Source organism: Schistocerca nitens, chromosome 1 (assembly GCF_023898315.1).
Source record: "Schistocerca nitens isolate TAMUIC-IGC-003100 chromosome 1, iqSchNite1.1, whole genome shotgun sequence".
NCBI classification, from domain to species: Eukaryota; Metazoa; Arthropoda; class Insecta; order Orthoptera; family Acrididae; genus Schistocerca; species Schistocerca nitens.
This window is the reverse complement of record NC_064614.1, coordinates 891,679,067-891,699,319: the sequence shown is the minus strand read 5'-3', so window position 1 is coordinate 891,699,319 and position 20,253 is coordinate 891,679,067. Positions and strand designations below refer to the sequence as shown.

At 37.4% G+C, this 20,253-nt stretch overlaps 1 protein-coding gene across 1 annotated transcript in view; it reads left to right on the top strand.

Moving 5' to 3' along the window:
• The window catches only part of LOC126191902 (pre-mRNA-processing-splicing factor 8), a 116,707-nt gene that overhangs the window by 21,385 nt on the left and 75,069 nt on the right, over positions 1 to 20,253 (top strand). The window contains exons 11-16 of the mRNA XM_049932562.1: positions 544 to 761; positions 901 to 1,127; positions 5,747 to 5,956; positions 16,219 to 16,335; positions 19,546 to 19,752; positions 19,830 to 19,993. Coding sequence (XP_049788519.1) covers positions 544 to 761; positions 901 to 1,127; positions 5,747 to 5,956; positions 16,219 to 16,335; positions 19,546 to 19,752; positions 19,830 to 19,993 — 1,143 coding nt within the window. The remainder of the gene's footprint in view (positions 1 to 543; positions 762 to 900; positions 1,128 to 5,746; positions 5,957 to 16,218; positions 16,336 to 19,545; positions 19,753 to 19,829; positions 19,994 to 20,253) is intronic.

Genomic DNA, 20,253 nt, shown 5'->3' with positions numbered 1-20,253 from the left:
AGTCTGACACAAATTTTCATTGTTGTCATTCCATTATACAGCTGATGGTTGTCCATATTCACAGTTGCAAATATGTCATGTAATTGTGCATTTCATGTTAAATAATACCTTGGAACAGAATGAGTGAGAATGTATAGATTAAATTAAAGAATGTATATTCATTGTGGAATTTTTATTTGATTATTTCCATTTACTTGGGAATCATTCATAGTGTACAAAAAAAGCATATACAGAGATGCAAGTATACATGTACTTCTGTAGCAAGAATTCAGAGAGTACAAACACATCTGTTACATGAGAAATTTAATGATAGAAAATGTAACTTTTATGGTTATGTAAGGTTGATATGTTTTCCTTCCACCTTTTCTCTAAATGGGGTTAGAGGTTTCAATTGTATGTACTTGTTTCGGTAATTAGTGTGTATGTAAATCTTATAGACATGGAACAGTTAAATTGATACTTTTACTAAACAACTTTTCACTGTGAAAATGCTAGCAATATTGTATGATTAACATATTTCTGTTCCTGTACCTCGTTTTTCAGATATCTTTTCAGATCCTTCAAGTCCACAAAATTCTTTCAGACAACAACACTTGATTGGGTTGAAGCTGGTTTACAAGTTTGTCGCCAGGGATATAATATGCTCAACCTCCTAATCCACCGAAAAAATCTGAACTATCTTCACTTGGATTATAATTTCAATCTCAAACCTGTCAAAACATTGACGACAAAAGAGAGAAAAAAGTCCAGATTCGGAAATGGTAAGTGTGTGAAATGAAGGCAGCACTAACATTTTATTACTTTGTAATATGTTGCAGTTAAGCTGGCTATCTTATATTTTTTAATGGTAGTAAAAACATCTGTGCCTTTGAAGTTTTTTATGTGTTTGTTTGTTTACAGCATTCCATTTATGCCGAGAAATACTAAGGTTGACTAAATTGATAGTGGACTCTCACGTTCAGTATCGTCTAAATAATGTTGATGCATTCCAGTTGGCGGATGGCATACAATACATATTTGCACATGTTGGCCAGTTAACGGGAATGTACAGGTATAAATATAAACTCATGAGACAAATAAGAATGTGTAAAGACTTGAAACATCTGATCTACTACAGGTTCAACACTGTAAGTTCCACTTCTCTTATGTTGTATATTTATTAGTGAAGTGTCGTCTTTTCTGTTGCGTGGATTTAAAATGTACAGTGGCTGTAAAATAGTAGAAAGTTTTGCTGTATTATAACAGTGTGATTACATCATACAATGCAGTGATTGTAGTGACATAGTCTAACAATAAATGACTGTGATAAACTAGACTTCAGTAGAATTTACAAGCAGAAAAGTCTTAACCATCAAAAACCGTATTCCTTCAAGTAGCAACAGAGGCAAGGTAAACAGATATGAAGTGCTGGGAGGGTGGATGGGTGGGAAAATTAATCTGATTTGATTATGGCAATTAGGGAGACTCATATATGAAGCATTCTCCTTTATGTTGTCAGATATATATCTTCAGGAGCTTTTATGTGTGTCAAAAGCATCAAATTTCAACATACAAGATACATACAATTATTGAACTACACGAAAAATGGAAATTAATTACAAACTACAGTGTGCACAAACTTTGTTCAACATGTTTACATCATTACAGATATTTGGATTTAGGTTATGACATGTTCGATATGCCTACCATCATTGGCGATGATGTGGGGCTGACAAAATTCTGCATGACCCACTGAAGTGTTGAAACATTGATGCTGTCAATGACCTCCTGAATGGCTGTTTTCAGATCAGCAATGGTTTTTGGGGTTATTGTTGTACACCTTTTCTTTAATGTAGCCCCACAAGGAGGGGTCTCATGTGTTAGGGTCCGGAGAATACGGCGGCACATCGAGGCCCATGCCAGTGACCTCTAGATACACCAGAGCCAGAATGCGGTCCCCGAACTGCCCCTCTAGAACATCAAACACAGCCCTGCTTCAATGGGGTCAAGCTCCATCTTGCATGAACCACATCTTGTCGAAATTAGGGTCACTTTGGGTAATTGGTGATGAAATCATCTTCCATAGCCTTCATGTACCATTTGGTAGTCACTGTTCCATCAAGGAATATTGCACCAATTATTCCATGATGGGACATTGCACACCACACTCACTCATTGAGGGTGAAGAGACTTCTTGATTGTAAAATGCCGATGACCAGTATCCCAAATGCGCCAATTTTGCTCATTGGAGAACCCATACAAATTAAAGTGGGCTTAGTCGCTAAACCAGACCATATGTGCATACTAATAGCCCTGCGGCCAACCGTGCAGTTTGAACATCCTAGCGCAAACCGTTCACAAGTTAAGACGATTTTCTTTCATATAGTTCAATAATTGTCACCCTGTACATGTAAATACATAATAGCACTTGTCAACTAATTGCCAATTTAAAATTTAAAGACAAATGTTACATCTTGCAGGAGTAGTCTGAAGTGCTACTTGTATTCCATTAAATGTCTTTAAGAATGTAGCAAGGCAATATGCCGCCCCCCCCTCCCTATTACTTCTTGATTCAGTGTTACTGTGCAAATATAGTGTGGGAAATTACTTGTGTTCTGGTGTATTTTGAAATGACCATGATTATACAATTTATAATACTTGAAACTAAAGAAGAAAATATTGCAAAAGTATGTTACATTACCTTATTTTTTCAGAAATTATAAGGCATAATGGTATGTAAGTACTCACAAATCTTGCAATGCTTCGCAGTTGCTAAATATATATGGGAGTTGGATACACATCCTAATCCCCTTGTTCCTGATCTCTCTGTCCATCTCTTCTCCCCTGTTTCTATTTATCTCCACCTTCCCCCACCCCCCTACCTCTATCAGCTCCTCACCTCCCTTCCATTTCCCTTTCCTCCTTCCCCCGACCTTGAGCCTTGTTTATTGTTGTAGCCAATTAAACCCTGATTGGAAATTGAAGTTCCTTAAAAATAAATGCATGAATTGGTTGGGACCATTGTTATATGGGTATGAGAGACCTCTCCTACTGCTGGGTCTATGCAGATAATAGTATCAGTGGCAATATTTCAAGTAGTTTTAAATGTAAAGAGAAAAAAATTATAGCCCAAGTACGTCTGAATGTTTATTAGTGTCTTGTATAAAATTTTGAAGTCAGTCAGTCAAGAACTTTTTGAGACTTTTGCTAAAAATTTTCCATAGCCTCTGTTTGCCCTAAAGTTTATTAAAATGTCACAAACTCAACCTTTATTAGAGTATTGTGTAAAGAGTGTGTGTGTGTGTGTGTGTGTGTGTGTGTGTGTGTGTGTGTGTGTTTTGGGGGGGAGGTACAGTCATTTTCCACTTCAAGGTTAAATTTACTTTTCATTAGCAATCAAAAATTGCTTGGCAGTGGAAGGGGGTCACTTTAATTACAAACAACACACAGTGCTCTTAAAACTGCAACACATTAGTTTCCATGCAGTGTCATGGAAACTGGGCCTATAGTCTGATGTAGTGCATCTTTATTGCGTCATGCAATGTTCTAGAATTATCCAGAAAGTGAGTTTACTTAGACTTCTAAATATATTTGAAAATATACAATAATGATGTAACCACTTCTTAAAATATTTTGTCATTGGGGGTGTTTGTGTGGGCTCAACTTTCATATTCATATTCGTATTTTAAAAATATGCTGCTTGTGGTTGCCATTGCTGTTTGATTTCCATTTGCACCTCTTTATTGATATGAAAGTGTTAATTTCATTACTTTTGAATACATTATGGGCACAGCAGTGATCAATGTCTTATAAATAATTACTATTAAAAACAGTCTTGATCACGATTTATTATCGTGATCAAGACTGTTTTTAATAGTAATTATGTTAATTTCATGTTTATGCTATGATGAGTAGCGTAGGGGTCCTGAAATCAGCCGTTCTGTGGGCTGACATTTCATTTGGTTGTGCAGTAATGTATCTGAGATCATTTCTGCAGCCATATGGATTGGACTGACGCTAAGCTGAGCTGAAAATTGTACAAAATACAGTTACTGTAGACTACAAAGAACACCGTAATATATTTATTATTTAGCAAAAAAAAAAAATTGTCGTGTTCAGTTGACAGTTTCCATGTCATTATTAACGTCTTCTTGCCTTTGGAAAGCCACACTCATCACTTTATCTGATATATAGGCACTGTTGTTAGAAAGCAAAGAGCCTTAGTGAAGTTAAGAAACCCTTTTGGAATTGTTTAGGAAGGTGAAGGACTGTACACATGTAGGAATTGCATTTTATCAAACTTACTCTAGAGTTGCATTCTCCTTGTGCAGGCTGTATTGGGAGTGTATCGACTTCTGTAATGGTGGCTAATGTGAGGTTGTTGGCTGCTGTTAGGGCATTTTTGACTTAGAGGCACAAATTTTGTGTGGACTGATTTGTGGTACAAGAGTAATGCGTTTATATTATGACAGTCAGTAGATGAAGCTGGTAACTATGTAAATGTTCACCTCAATCAATTTATTGAAATTTTCTGGATTTCAAACCAGTGTTTTGCATGCCTTCCATTCAAATTTCATCACCCTGGTGGGATGTCTAATTTACTGGTAATCAAGAGCTGGTCTTTTACATGCATCAGGATTTGGACACACTACAGAAAAGGGAGTGTAATTCCATGCTCATAAAGAATCTGTTGTCCATAATGTGCTACTGCATCTTTTCATCTGCAGCAACATTATCACAAAAGACCGGAAATAGCCAATGAACTCATAGACCCCCCCCTTATCATTGCAAGTCCTGTTGTTTTTAGGGGGTTTGGGGAGCTTACTTTGTGGGTAAAATGTGCAAAACTAACTATTTAGATTAACCTTAAAGATACAAGTGGGTAATAAAGTTGAAGAATTTGTGGCTCATGTTGTCTTTCCACTCCAAGGTAGGTACTAAATGTAACAAATTAGATAGAAGTTTAGAACCAGAGAAATAAAAAGCAGGAATGAAGAAAATCTTTACATTTTCCAGTGGAGACGTGTTAAAGGTGACACAATGACACAATACTGGGGGTGTTTTAATGAGATATTTATAACATAAAGTTTCTTGCATGAAAATGTATTGATGAAGAGCAGTATTATATGAAATTTCCAAAGAGATTAAAACTGCATACTGGATAGGACTTTATTTTTATGTTCTTACATCCTTAGCTAGCTAGCTGAGGTTCCTGACCTACCTTCACAGCTTCAGTTTTGCCGGCTTTTCTCTCCTAATGAAGCTGTGGGGGGAATATCACGAGTATTAACTGGATTGCTCAGTCATGTGAATATAGCTCATGAAAGCCAAGATTTTGGTTTCAAGTCTCAATCCAATCAGCAGGAACTTTCTACAGTGCATAGTGGAAGATTCATTCTAGAAGTAAATTTTCTAATTACGATTGAAATAAAAAAAATATTTTATACAATGATATGTGATAGTATTTTATGTTCACTATTTTTGTTACTTAACATTCTTATATTGAACTTGAGTGAGAACTTTTCTGTACATTGCCAATGATGACATGAACAGATTACAGAATACAGGCTAAAATGTCAGCTTGTAACCCAACTCAGCTGGTTTGAGAATCATCTCCCCTGGTTGGATAGATATTTACACTGCTGAGGCACTGTTATTTAGTTGTTGCAAGTTTACGGTGCTTATAGTTAGTGTGTTGTAAATATTACAGTTCATACTCAGCTACAAAAAAGATTAATGTGTTTTTGTATATTTTAAAATTTTACAGGGTCCTGTTGGGAAGGGACCTGGATGTGGATTTTGGGCACCAGGATGGCGTGTATGGTTGTTCTTTATGCGTGGTATAACACCTCTGCTGGAGCGTTGGTTGGGAAACCTGCTCTCCAGGCAGTTCGAGGGTAGACATTCTAAAGGTGTTGCCAAAACTGTCACAAAGCAAAGAGTTGAAAGCCACTTTGATCTTGAACTGCGTGCATCTGTGAGTTCTTTGTCTACTTCCTGTTATTATTATTATTATTATTATTATTATTATTATTGCTATGATGAGTAGCGTAGGGGTCCAGAATTCAGCTGTTCTGTGGGCTGACATTTCATTTGGTTGTGCAGAAATGCATCTGAGATTGTTTCTGCAGCCATTTGGAGTGGACTGACGCTAAGCTGAGCTGATATTGTGTGAAATACAGCTATCATAGAAAACAAAGAAGACTGTTTAATCATAATGTGAATATTCTGTTGAATGGTAGAAAGTTAGGATTTGTTTTTAATAAGTTGTATTATTTCTGAGCTCATGACTGGCAGGTTCTTTAATGTTGTACACAATCCTTGATGGCTTGTGGATTAAATATTTGTGTAGATAAATGCATCACAGTGTGATTCAGTGTAATTTGGCATTGTAGTTCTGCCAAGGGGTTATTAAAATCAGGGTTTTTCATAAACTGAAGTGTTTGGCATCTAGAGAAATAATCATCTTGATATCTTGTATATGATAATTACAGCAGTTTATTAATGATGTGCATGTTTATAATGTCTGCTTTTGTGCAAACTACCTCATTTTTTCCTGTAAATTTAAAAGTCTAATCTATATTATTGAGGAGTAAACCTTGTTTCACAAAGCGCCTAGTATCCAGCGCATGTTGGTCTCTGGATTATTCATATGATCTTGAAATGCACCCCTGTTGATTTTCTTTTTTTAACATTTTTGAGCACATTCTAAATTGATTTCTGAATGAATCAGAAGTTGATTTTTCAGTGCATGCATAGTGTACGTGATGTGTGTGCCAGAGGAATCCCAGTTTCATCTAGAAATAAACTTTCTTGCAAACAAAAGGGGATGGGGCTATACGAGCTGAGCGGAATAAAGCTGAATGGGTGAATGCCAATCACTGTTCGTCATGTGGTTGACTGCATTTGCGAATGATCAGCTTTCTTATAATTACTAGCGAAATCCATATATTCAGACTACCAGAGTGGAAATAAACGACAAACAGGAATAACATATCTATGTATTTTCTTCTTGGTGTATCCAAGAAAATGAAATTTTGACAGAAAAGATTTGGCCAGATCGCTATACTAGGAAGGGTCAATTGCACAGTCCCCGGCTAGCAGCCGCTGAAGTTCAGTTCTGGGAGTAGTGCGGGAAATGCGTTGTATGAACACGTAATAACGCCTAACTGGAGAATAAATGCGAAATAACTAAACCGGTGATTGTGGCAGGATTAGTGAAGTTAACCAGCGAATAAGTCTTGACACTGGCAGGAATAGTTACAGAATTAGTGATGACAAGATTGTTTGTTAGAACAAGGAAGGAGAAGAAACGAGGACATCACACAAATTATCGAAGAATGGACGATTCCAAATTTATACAAAATTTTCATACTACTGCTTTTCGATATCATGCTTGGCTTCTGGAGCATACGAATAAAATGTGAAAGTATTTCCTAACATAAAGTTTTTTGCTTTTAATAAGCCTAATAGGCATTTGATATTGGTACTTCATGAATTATATTCTGTCATGCTATGAAAATGATCATTTGTGCCAAAACAATCTCGTTTATTTGGCGTGTGTTAAAATTGCTGCAATATTAGACAGGCCTGTTTTGTTTCATCTAGCAGACAGTGACAGAGTAGACGTAATCAAATCGAGAAATCACACCAGTCTTGGGGTACTATTCGTATATGGCACTCTCTGGCAATTGCTGAAATTGACCTATTTCTAACAGGTTGAGGGAAAAGTATTTTGAATGGTAGTTTGAAAAGTGTTGAGCATAGTTTACATGACGACATTGGGTTGTGTCACTTGTTGCATGGAATGAGTTACATGCAAATGGCGACACCAGTACACTTCAGTTTTGTCATTTTGTGAGTTCCTGAGTCATGTCTGAAATGAAAATTTCAGCAATTGCATGTTGCACTAGTTGTGATGGAGTTAAAGCTTGTTGTGTACAATCGCTGCATAAGAAAAAATAAGAAACGTGTTCTGTTTCGTGACTGGATGAAGAAAAGACGTCAGCTCTGTTGCTCAGCAACCTTGCTGAAATAATTTATAATTGAAGACCCAAGAAGATCTTTTAATTATCATAGAATGTCACCAGAACCGTTCATGTTTCTTCTAAATAGAGTTAATCATGCCATAAGGAAAAATACTGTAATGCCTGAAGCACTGTCACCAGAACTGAAATTACATATCACATTGCGTGCATTACAATCGAGAATACTTGGCATGCTAGAAGATGCAGTTTTAGTTGGTGGTGATGCTTTTTCATTAACACCAATAATTATTAACAGTAACAGCAATAATTATTTGAAGCAGGCTGCATTAAGAAGAGAATGGTTTTCAAACTACTGTCTTGAAGATAGATCTGTAGTGGCAATATTTCAAAATTCAAACATATGTAAATGGGGAGCGCTGCTGCGACATTTTGAGTAAATGAATATTGAATAAAGAATGCAGCTTCTTGATTTAAGTAGCCTTCCCTCCTGTCAACAATAATTGTTTTAAAAAAAGTCAGCCAACTAGAACGATGGGATTTTAGTCTTGTAGACGAGAGCATTTCAACAGCTGGAATTGTATTTGCTTGTATTTTTCTTAATTCAGTTATATATGTGCTCCTAATTGAATAAATTTTTCCCTGCAGCTCAGATATTGTGAAACCATCTATTTTCTGATCTCACATGACGGTCTCAGGAGCAGCAATATGTTGCTTATTTTTGTAATCAGCATTGCTGAAATCCCACAAACACCTATGCAAAGCATACATATAAAAAAAGTGAACATTATCGTCCGTTCCCCACTTCATATTTCAGTTTGTCCACACACTACGAACACAAGTAACCTCAAAATTCATGCAACTAGTGTTGCCAAAGCTGGAACATGCCGAAAGTGTTTAGTTTCACCAAGTTGGCCAAACCTGCGGCACATATGTGCAGTGGCCGGTAGCGCAGTTGCTTGCAACCTAGTGTCGTAGTGTAAACTAGGCTTTAGTTATGAAGTAAGTTTCCTTTTAAGCAAGATGAACTATGTGCGAGAATGTACAATGAATTTTGTGTTACAGAGCGTCTGACTCTCATTCAAAAATAAACTCTTCAAGGACGAGCCATTTAGAAGAATTTCGAGCCCAGAAGATCAGACATTTATGTTGTTATTAAACATTTCACTGACACATTTGTGTCATGTATCTTAAAGTGGAACACGCAAAAAAGATCAAAAGAAAGCTTAGTTTCTCTTGCAGCTTATTAATCTATAGGTAGTGGGGAGTGAGCGTAGTAATTATGACAATAAATAATCACTTGCACTCCGGTCGCTTACTATGAATACTTTTATTCTCGGTGCATATACACAATGTGTGTAGCATAGAGCGCGTACTACAGAGAAATGATCTGGCAAAGATACAGTTGTTCTCGCTGCGATAGGGTAGCGATATTATTGGGGGGTGAGCCAGTGGTTCTACGTCTCCACAAATCTTCGAGACCAATATTATACGTGAAATCTTCTCTTTCCTTATACCAACTGTATATTAATGTAAACCATGAATTTTTCTTATTTGTGTGTTCGCGCTACTTGACAGTGATGTTGTTATTGGCTGACTGCATCATGTGTTGTATACTCTGAATATCAGCCGGTGAGATCACATGGCAATTAGCTGTGACTGGCTTACAAAAGCGCATTGCAATCTCGATTTCAATCTTTCAGAAAGTAACATGTGGTGTCTGGTGGAATTCGCATTTATACCTTCATAATCCGAGAAATTCTATGCCGCTGTATAAAACCATAGCCATTCAAAGGACTGATAACTTTTACAGTCCCGAGGTAAAGTGTACTGTCACTTAACATGGAAAAGGTGTATTTTCAAGGTGAAAGGATATCAATGATAACATTGCTATCCTGAATGAGAGTGAAGAAGAATTACATGATCTGCTAAACGGAATGAACAGTCTAATCAGTACAGAGTATGGACTGAGAGTAAATTGAAGAAAGATGAAGGTAGTGAGAAGTAGTAGAAATGAGAACATCTAGAAACTTGAACTTCAGTATTGATGGTCATGAAGCAGATGAAGTTAAGGAATTCTGCTACCTAGGCAGTAAAATAACCAATGACAGACTGAGCAAGGAGGACATCAAAAGCAGACTAGGAGTGCAAATATCAGCCTTAATCTGAGGAAGAAATTTCTGAGAATGTACGCCTGGAGTACAGCATTGTATGGTAGTGAAACATGAACTGTGGGAAAAGTGGAACAGAAGAGAGAGTTGAAGCATTTGAGATGTGGTGCTACAGATGAATGTTGAAAATTATGTTGACTGATAAGGTAAGGAATGATGAGGTTCTGCACAGACTTGAAAGGAAAGTAATATGTGGAAAACACTGATAAAGAGAAGGGACAGGATGATAGGACATTGGTTAAGACAGGGATTCCCAATCTTTTCACCTGTTGGACCCCTTCTTCAGTCAAACATCCATGGCGGACCCCTAGTCAGTCAAGAGCACAGTAACTTTAAATTTCAAAGTGAAACCCATAGGAACTGAAAGCTTCTTAAGTGCCATGTTTCCAATTGCTGCCCCCCCCCCCCCCCCCCCCCCCCCGAAGTATCAGAAATTAACGATCCAATTTGAATTCCCACTGTATCCAGATACTTACTAGTGGATTTACTCCCTTTGTTCAACACACTATAGCCTGATTAAAATTACTTGGTAATTGACATCTCACACGTTGGAGCTGCCTTCCTCGAAGAGCAATCAACGTCGCATCCAAACTGTTTGCTGTTGACAAGCTGCCCCTTGTGGCCTGTTCACTTCTACTGTTTGGCTACTGTTGTGTGAGGAGCATGCATATTTCGTAACAGTCGTGTGTGTGTGTTTTTAACTTCCACTAAGGACAACACACACACACACACACACACACACACACACACACACACACACACGCCCGACGGAGGACTCGAACCTCCGGCGGGAGCGGCCGCGCAATCCATGACTACATGGCGCCTTAGACTGCTCGGCCATTCCGCGCGGCTGTGTAAGAAAAGAGGCAGACCCATGATTCGGGATACAAACACATCTCGAAAGGAAAGAGGCCAAGGAATTGCCTTTAAAGGACTATTGTGACATCTGTTGTGCAGTGTGTGAGAATACATTCACCCAGTTTACATGAGTTTCCAAAACCGGATTTCGTAAGCCGATGTCCCAGTTCCGGTTTTGGTTGGTCAGGTAAACACTTCAAAATCGATTCTGGAAATCTGCTTTTATAAAGCCATTTTCCAGTTCCACAATCTGTTTTCGTGCCCATGTAAACAGCTCGGAAAGTCTAGTTATTTTTACGTCTTTGCGTATCTTCTGAACAGGAGCTGTAAGTCCATAGCCAGCAGCTAGCAGGCGGCGTTGTAACAGTGTACTGTCAGTTGGTAGCTGGCAACTGGCAGGCGGCGTGGCAACAGTTCAGCCACAGCTAACTTCAACTACTACTTGAACACTATATCGTGGCAGTCAGCTTCGACTGTAAACAAATTAGGAAAACAAACAAACAGACTCTCTTATTTCTATATAAGAAGACAAAGCATTTCACAGAACGTAGGACTTTTTTTCTCAAAGGAAACAATTCTGGTAGAGGAGGTCATTATCACATAACAAATCCGGCTGTGGAGCTTCTTGTGATTGTTCTTCCTTTGGTCGTCATCCCTCCTCATTCATTTCAACTGGAAACTTCCCTTGTTGTGAAGGCGATGGAGAAACTGCACCCTTCTTCAATGATCCTGACTTCAGCCACCGATCCATGTTAGAAGTAATAAACTGATCAAAAATCGACTTATGAAAGAGGTAGTGCACTGACAAAGCAAGTTTAACATTTAATCATGCCTGGGGCCGCATACGTGCCAGCGAGCGCTGTGATTGGTCGACAAAGATTGCTCCACGCATGTGCAACAGGTTTCAGCGCATCTAGCGCCGTGAGCCGGCGCACAAACGACCCCTGTATTGTTGCGAATCAGTCGATCAGAGAAGCCGCATTCTGTGGCACTAAACTGTGTATGCATGAATTTGATTTTCACGTTTTTATTCAATAATTTTACTCATTATTTTACACGATTTGGTGAAAGGTGGCCGCGGACCCTCTAGAATGAGCCGGCGTACCCCTAAGGGGTCCGCGGACCACACGTTGGGAAGCCCTGGGTTAAGATATGAGGGAATGACTTCCATGGTACTAGACAGAGCTTTAGAGGGCAAAAACTGTAGAGGAAGACAGACTGGAATACATCCAGCAAATAATTGAAGATGTAGGTTGCAAGTGCTACTCTGAGATGAAGAGGTTAGCACAGGAAAGGAATTCGTGGCGGGCTGCATCAAACCAGTCAGAACACTGATGACCAAAAAATTAAAAGAATGTGTTCAGGTCTGGAGAATGTGGTGGTCAATCGAGGCCCATGCCAGTGGCCTCTGGGTACCCCAGAGCCAAAATGCATGAACCCATGTTGTTGAAATCAGGGTCACTTTGAATAATGGAGATGAAATCATCTTCCAAAACCTTCATGTACTGTTTGGTAGTCACCGTGACATCAAGGGGTATAGCACCAATTCTTCCATGACTGGAAGTTGCACACCACACAGTCACCCATTGAGAGTGAAGAGACTTCTCAATTGCAAAATGTGGATTCTCAGTCCTCCAAATGCATTAACTTTGCTTATTGGTGAACCCATCCAAATGAAAGAGGGCTTTGTCGCTAAACCAAACCATGAATGCGCATACTAATTCCCTTCATGCCCCGCGGCCAACCGTGCGGTTTGAACAGCCTAGTGCAAACCATTCAGAAACTATGACGATTTTATTTCGTATAGTTCAATAATAGTCACCCTGTACTTTAATTTCAATTGCTACCTGTCATCAGGAGATTTGAGTTGTAAATTGTTACGACACGAGTGTGTTATTCATCTGCTCAGAGTAACGCTGCTGAGAAACCATGGCGAGAATTGGCCATAAATTTCTTAATAAAACAGTGGTAATAGGAAGAGTTTCAGTTTAGTAACAGTAGATTCTCAAACGCATGCTTATACATAGCTCCCGGGGACAAAGTTTTATCATTACATTGTACTAAACATTGTGTAAGAACTGTCCTTAGCAGTTAGTTAGTGCACTCTTGATAGCAACATCTCAGATCTCCTGACAACAGACAGCACTTAATTTAAGAGTATTTAAATATAAGGGCAATAATGAGAGAACACAAGTGTTTGGTGTTGAAAGATTTGTTGAAAAATGTCAAATATTTTTCCTCATCAAATGTGACAAGAAATGGGAAATTTGAAAATAAATATTTATCTTACAAGGCCGTTCCTTAAGCATTATTCAGATGGTTGGATTTAATGCCTCTGAATCACTTTTAACTCTCCTAGGAGTCATATTGTTAGATAAATGAGGCTCTTTCATGGCTTACAAATATGGTTCAAAACACAGGGCAGTTGTTGTCATAATGCAGAAATGAGTGATTTCTCTGATGACAAATAAGGGCATAAACATTGACTTTCGAGCCATGGGTGGAAGCATTTCTGAAATGGTTATATTTGTGACTTTTTTGTGTGCTGCCATGGTTAAAGTATAATCTGCATAGCAAAATGACACTAGCCAAAACTGGCGCCGAGACAACTGTGGTGTCTCATGGGCCATAGATGATCAGTCGACTGCAACTGTGAAGATGTGTACAAGTGGATAGATATGTGACTATTGAGCATATGACTGCCCAGATGAACCAAGGGGCTACCAGCAGTATCTCCTCGATGAATGTTGCTGCTTTTGGATCTTCACAGCAGGCTCCTGGCTCATCCACCCATGCTTGACTGCTGTTCATCGGCGACAAAGGCTGGAATTTGCTTGCCAGCACAACAACTGGATATCCATAGGTTGAATTTCCAGATGAATCATGTTTTATGCTCCTTCAGTCAGGTGGCCGTTGATGTGTATGTCGTGCAACATGTGAAAGCAAGCACCCTGCAACTATTGTTAGAAGGGTCCAGACCAGAAGAGGGAGCGTTATGGTCTGGGTTTTTTTTCCCCATCCCCTAGGTGATCTCATCATTCTAGTTGGTACAGTGGATCAACACAAGTATGCATGTATCCTTGGGGACTGTGTCGTCCTGTATGTGCAGTTTGTTTTTCCTTGATATGATGGCATTTACCAGCAGAACAATGCAACAAGTCACAAAGCTTGAAGCGTACATGCCTGGTCTGAGTAGCATAAGTTTACTTTACTTCCCTGTCCACCAAACTCCCTGGATTTAAACCCAATCAAGAAACTGTGGGACAACCTCGATCTGGCTGGTTGCATCATTGATCCTAAACTGAGGAAACTAGTGCAACAGGTCGTAACACTGGGGTCAGCATGACTCCACATCCCTGTTGGTACTTTCCAAAACCTCATTGACACTCTTCCTGCATGTCTCACAACAGTCTGCACTGTTATTCAGGCTTTTCACAGGGGTTACATTAAGGGGGGTAGGATGTCAAACGGGCCGACTTGTAGCAGGAGAGTTACCACAGGACATTTTAATTTCTACTGTCTATACTTTTACAAATAAATTCATAAAACTTTGTCACCATGACCAGGAAGGATTGAGGACTCACACTTATCGCAGTGGAAGTTCAAAAACATAGCAAAATACCTTTTTTTACATGTGAAATTTCATCATTTTTTCATTTATTACTGGCTGCTTTTGTTGCTGTAGTTACAGGTGTATAAAACTCTAGAATTTTCCAAATCTATTAAAAAACTGTGGAAAAATTGAGATAATTAACTATAAAACTTGAATTTTTTCTAAACATGAAGTTTAAAATGTAACTGTTCATTCATTTTTTCATAAATTAAATAACTTCTAGAGTTTCATACACCTGTAACTATGGTTTGTATGCTGTGCAAAAGTCATCGAAGAATCTCTCTTACTTAGGAAGAAAAGTGTACCTATAGCAACAAATGCAGCCAGTAGTAAGTGGAAAAAATGATGAAATTTCACATGTAAAAAAAAAGTGTTTTGTTAAGTTTTTGAGCTTCCACTGCTATGAGTATGAATCCTGAATCCTTCCTGGTCATGCTGTTAAAGTTTTATGAATTTATTTGTAAAAGTATAGACAGAGGAAATTAAAATGTCCTGTGGTGCCTCTCCTGTTCCAAGTCGGCCCGTTTGATGTCCTACCCCCCTTAATGTGACTGTGCAGTGTAATAAACCTCAAGTGGCAGGTATAAGAGAAAAGCTGGAATATTTTACAAAATGGTATATTTTCTATGTATTTCTTAGAACATGGGGTCGCACCGTTTTTAGAATGTACGAAGCAGTTGCCCTTTATTAATTATGAATGTCTAAAAATACTATTTTTAATAAGATAGTTGTGTCGTTTGATCCAGATCCTTCAAATTTCTCATTCTTTCTGCTCTGTGGAATACAATTAATTGGCAGTTGTCTTTTCATTTTGACACATTGAACTGTTGCAGAATCAAAATAAAAGATTCAAATATTAATTTTGATATGGCTGTAACTGCAGTGTTAAGGTGGATGGCATATTCTATGTTACTGAAACAAATGATTTTGTTCCTTGAAAGTTACAAAAATGGTATTAATATCAGAGAATGAGTGTTAAAAATATTTGGTTGAGGGTAACCCAGTTTAGTGCATTGGAAATTGAACCATTTCCTTCGTATTTCAAGATATGTATTTATATTTAAATAACTATTGCATGCGTACATATATCAGCAAATTCTTATTGCTGCTGTATTTTATATTAGATTTTGAAAGTTATATTACACTTGTATAGTTTTTTGCCTTGATCGGCACCAGTAGATTGTATCAAGTTAAATGCAAACATCACAAGCTGTACCTATAACTTTGACATGTAATCTATGGTTATTTATCACTGACGATATATGTGGCTCTAGCATATGACACATTGTCAAGTTATGTTCCAAACTTGACAGTGCAGTTCTGTACACCGGGGCTACATATGTACACGGTGATAAACAACCGTGAACTCTAGTTCAAAATTTTATACATACGATATTCACTACTGAAAAAATTTCAAAAGTTCTGCCAGATGATAACCTCAAGGTTGGAACAAATTGAAAAATAATAAAACTAAGAAATTAATGGCTTGTGGTTTTGCTTTTTAAAAATCCAACAGAATTTCTTTTATGAAAGCTGGTAGCTGTTTGGCGCAATTTTAAGGTTATTTAAATGCAATGTTATAACTGTTAATGACTTCTTTTACTTCACTCAGGTGATGCACGATATTGTTGACATGATGCCCGAAGGAATTAAGCAGAATAAAGCCAGAACCATACTTCAGCATCTGTCGGAAGCATGGAGATGTTGGAAGGCCAATATACCATGGAAGGTCAGTTAATATGACAAACTTAATCTGCCATTATTCAGAATGAATGACATAGTCATTTTTGGGGAAGAGTTCCTTGCAAAGAATTCTGTAATGAAAGCAGTGTGTGATGCTCCATCTAGAACCTCTCTGCTCAACTGGGCATTCTGATTACAGCCTCACACTACATTTCTCTCGTGGGATGTTTGTTTGTCAACACTCACAGTTCTAAAATTAACATTCATAAATAAAAGACTAGAAAGAGAAATGACTTAACAGTTCAAGGTGTTTATAAATGAATATCAGGGTTTTAACGCTTTATAATATTTATTATATTAAACTTACAGTTATAAATGACATGTCAAATGAAAGAGCAACTCACAGTTTTTCCAAGAACCATATAAATGTTCAATGTGAGCACCATTTGTCACACGGCACACGTCAAGTCTATGGCAGAGATAAGTGACTGTAGCAACAGCTGCTTCAATCCGGTTTCTTAATTCATGGAGGTCTTCTGGTAGCGGAGGCACGTACACACGATCTTGATGAAGCCCCAAAGGAAAAAATCGCATGGCGTTAGGTCGGATGAACGTGGAGGCCATGCAAAGCAAGCCCTGTCATTGGGCCTCTTGCGGCCTATCCAGCACTTGGGCACAGTGAAGTTCAACCAATGTGTAGTGGATTGCAGCGGAAATATTGCGCGCTGCGCATGCGCGCTGGTGCCAAACACAACTGTTTGAGTTGCTCTTTCATGTGACATATCATTTATAACTGTAAGTTTAATGTAATAAATATTATAAAGCATTAAAACCCCGATATTCATTTATAAACACCCTGTATTTATCACATAGTCTTGTTGTAATACAGAAAGGAGTGACACATCCAGCCATGAAAATGCAGTTGAACATTAACAACAGTAGGTTGTAGTGCAAGATCAACTACGAGTCAAAGTTGAAGTTGATTTATTTGAGACATGACCGTTTTCAGGCTGGAGCCCATCTTCAGGTAATTATACATTCATTTACCTGTTTCCATATTCAGTGTTGGAGTTCAGCGTGTAGTAAAACCCAGATTACAGGTTGTTGATTAAATACACACAACTGAAAGAACAAGAAGTGTCGAAATAATTTGTTAAAAATGTTAGCATACTTGTATATAAGTGGAGTATCCAAATTGTAATTACACATTCGTCACATTTTTTACGATATTCCTTTTTATGAACGTTATTGTTAGAAGTGAAATAATATTGTGGCAGTTCTAGCAGTTCAGTGAGGGAATGTATCCCAGCCTTGGATAATTTTTTTATGCTATAATGGAGTGTTTTTAATTATCTGAATTATGTCATGAATAGGTTTGTTGGTGTAGAAGTTTATTATGTCCATGGAAGCAAATTTTGCACTCTCTGGTAATGGTATGTCTTTGACATCATCTATAAAATCATAGCTATCTTCATTTCATAAGTATAAAAAATACTGTGAATGTCTTTAAGCTTCCCAGCAACAAAATACGCAGGACCATTTATTGAGTTAATCATATGATGTAGAGGACAAACTGGTTTATGGATTTTTGGCTGCAAACATGCATTTAGTGCAGCTGGGTTCATGACAAGGCGTTGTAGGACATTGAAGTCAGATGACAGGAAATCATAAAAGCTGGGCTTGAAATTTGGGTATGGAGTTAATCTGTTTTTCATGTGTATTGTTTATGTAAAAATTCCAGAGTTTTGCTGATATATTAAATGTAAATAACTGCTGAGTTCCCTTCATCAGCTTTCATTGCCAGAGCTTTATTTGGGGATAGTTTTCTATTAATATTCCTGAGCAGTTTGGAGTCAGTTTTTTCACAGTTGTGTTTTTTTGTTTTGTAAATTTTTGTGTGTGATATTCTTAATTTTAAGAGAATACTAATATGCTCGTACTGTTCATTTTAGCTGAGCCACGTGCCACTTTAGAGCAGTCAGTTAAATTCTTGATACTGTTATTATTGAGCAGCAGTAGTGGAATATTTTGTTTGAGACCTTTCTCAAGTAACTCAGATTTATCTTTCTTAAATGTGATGTTGGCGGAGTTTTATCACCCTGTCATAGAAAATTTGTTCTGGTTGTTGTCTTTCATCAGAATTGAAAGCAAGTAATTTCTGATTATGTCTAGTTAGCACAACTAATTGTTCTTTGCTCACCTGCTTGCTAATTTTATCTAGAGTATACATGAATTGTGTGTGTGTGTGTGTGTCAACGAGTTGCTTAGTGTGAAATGCAGCCTGACTATTTGCTTGGTAAAGGAAACTCTGCTTTTGTGTAATGAGATTTTAGTCAGATAATTTCACATATTGTAATAAATGAAAAGCACCAGTTTGCTTTTGTTCTACAATATTACTTTTATTGTTAACCGGTTTTCGGCTTAAAAGGCCATCTTCAGACATTCACACTTTGTCTTTGCAATTTTGGCTGAGCGAGTGTGGTTCCTAACATTAATTTTAATGTAATTAAGTATTACTTTAGACAAAAGACAGTTTTTGCTAAATTTGATTGTTTGAATGGTTATAATCATCTTGATTTTAATGTTCTGAAAACAGTGACAGTTCATAATGCCTGACTAGGCAACATTAAGTGAATTTTATCCATAATGCGTATTGTTGAACTTCATGATTGTTCTTGTATAGGGTGTAGAATAATTGAAGGTGATTTATTTAAGAGACAAATGATGTCAGGCTTGTGCTCATATTCAGATGATTACACATTCATTCTCAAGTTTCCACATTCATTACATGGTATTGACTAAATAGACACAAGTGAAAAAATTTGAACCACTTGAAGTTTGGCACAAGCCTGAAACGAGTGTGTCTTAAATAAATTGCATTCAGTTGTGATGAATAGTAGATCGTATTCTACATCCTATAAAGAAACAGGGTTAAGGATAAAATTCACTTAAACAACAGTGTTTCTTATTCTTTATTACACTCGTGTATATAGTAATCGTGCTGGTATATTTTAAAAGTTTACTATAATTGTAAAACTGACTTACTCCACATCAGAAGGACCTTGTCACAGTTCTAATACATGGAACATGCAAATAACTGAATAGAAAAGTTTCAATTTACTTTCTTGATGCTGGCTAAAATATTTGTAACAGTGTTGTTATTAATTGTGTGTTTTCAGATATCTTTCAAAATAACAAGTGCTGAGATCAACTGACTGTTACATTATTTATAAAATATGATATTTTTTTCTTCTAGGTTCCTGGGCTTCCTACACCAATTGAGAATATGATTTTACGTTATGTTAAAATGAAAGCTGACTGGTGGACTAATACTGCACATTACAATAGAGAACGTATTAGGCGTGGAGCTACAGTTGATAAAACAGTTTGTAAAAAGAATCTTGGTAGACTTACAAGACTTTACTTAAAAGCTGAACAAGAAAGACAACACAACTATCTGAAGGTGAATGCATTTTCCACTTTCCTTATTATAATTCCAACATTTTATAACACTTTTTAATTCACTTAATTACATTTTAGGATGGGCCATATATATCTCCTGAGGAAGCTGTTGCTATATACACAACAACAGTGCACTGGTTAGAGTCCCGAAGATTTGCCCCAATTCCATTTCCACCATTGTCATACAAACACGATACAAAGCTGCTGATATTGTCTCTTGAAAGGTTGAAGGAAGCTTACAGGTAATTCATAACTTTTTATAGAATTGTATAATACATGTTCAATAATCAAAATTGTCAGTGTTATTACAATAATTATAGTATGTTTTAACAAACTTTCTGCAAGCAGGAAAGCTAGAGAATGCAAAACAGAGATGAAAAGGAACATATTAGATGCCCTCAGTTTGTGTGAAATGAGATGGGGAGAGAATTGGGAGATAGAAAGTGGAGACTATAAACTCTTTTACTTAGGGGAAATCAAGAGTGGTGAAAACAGAGTAGGA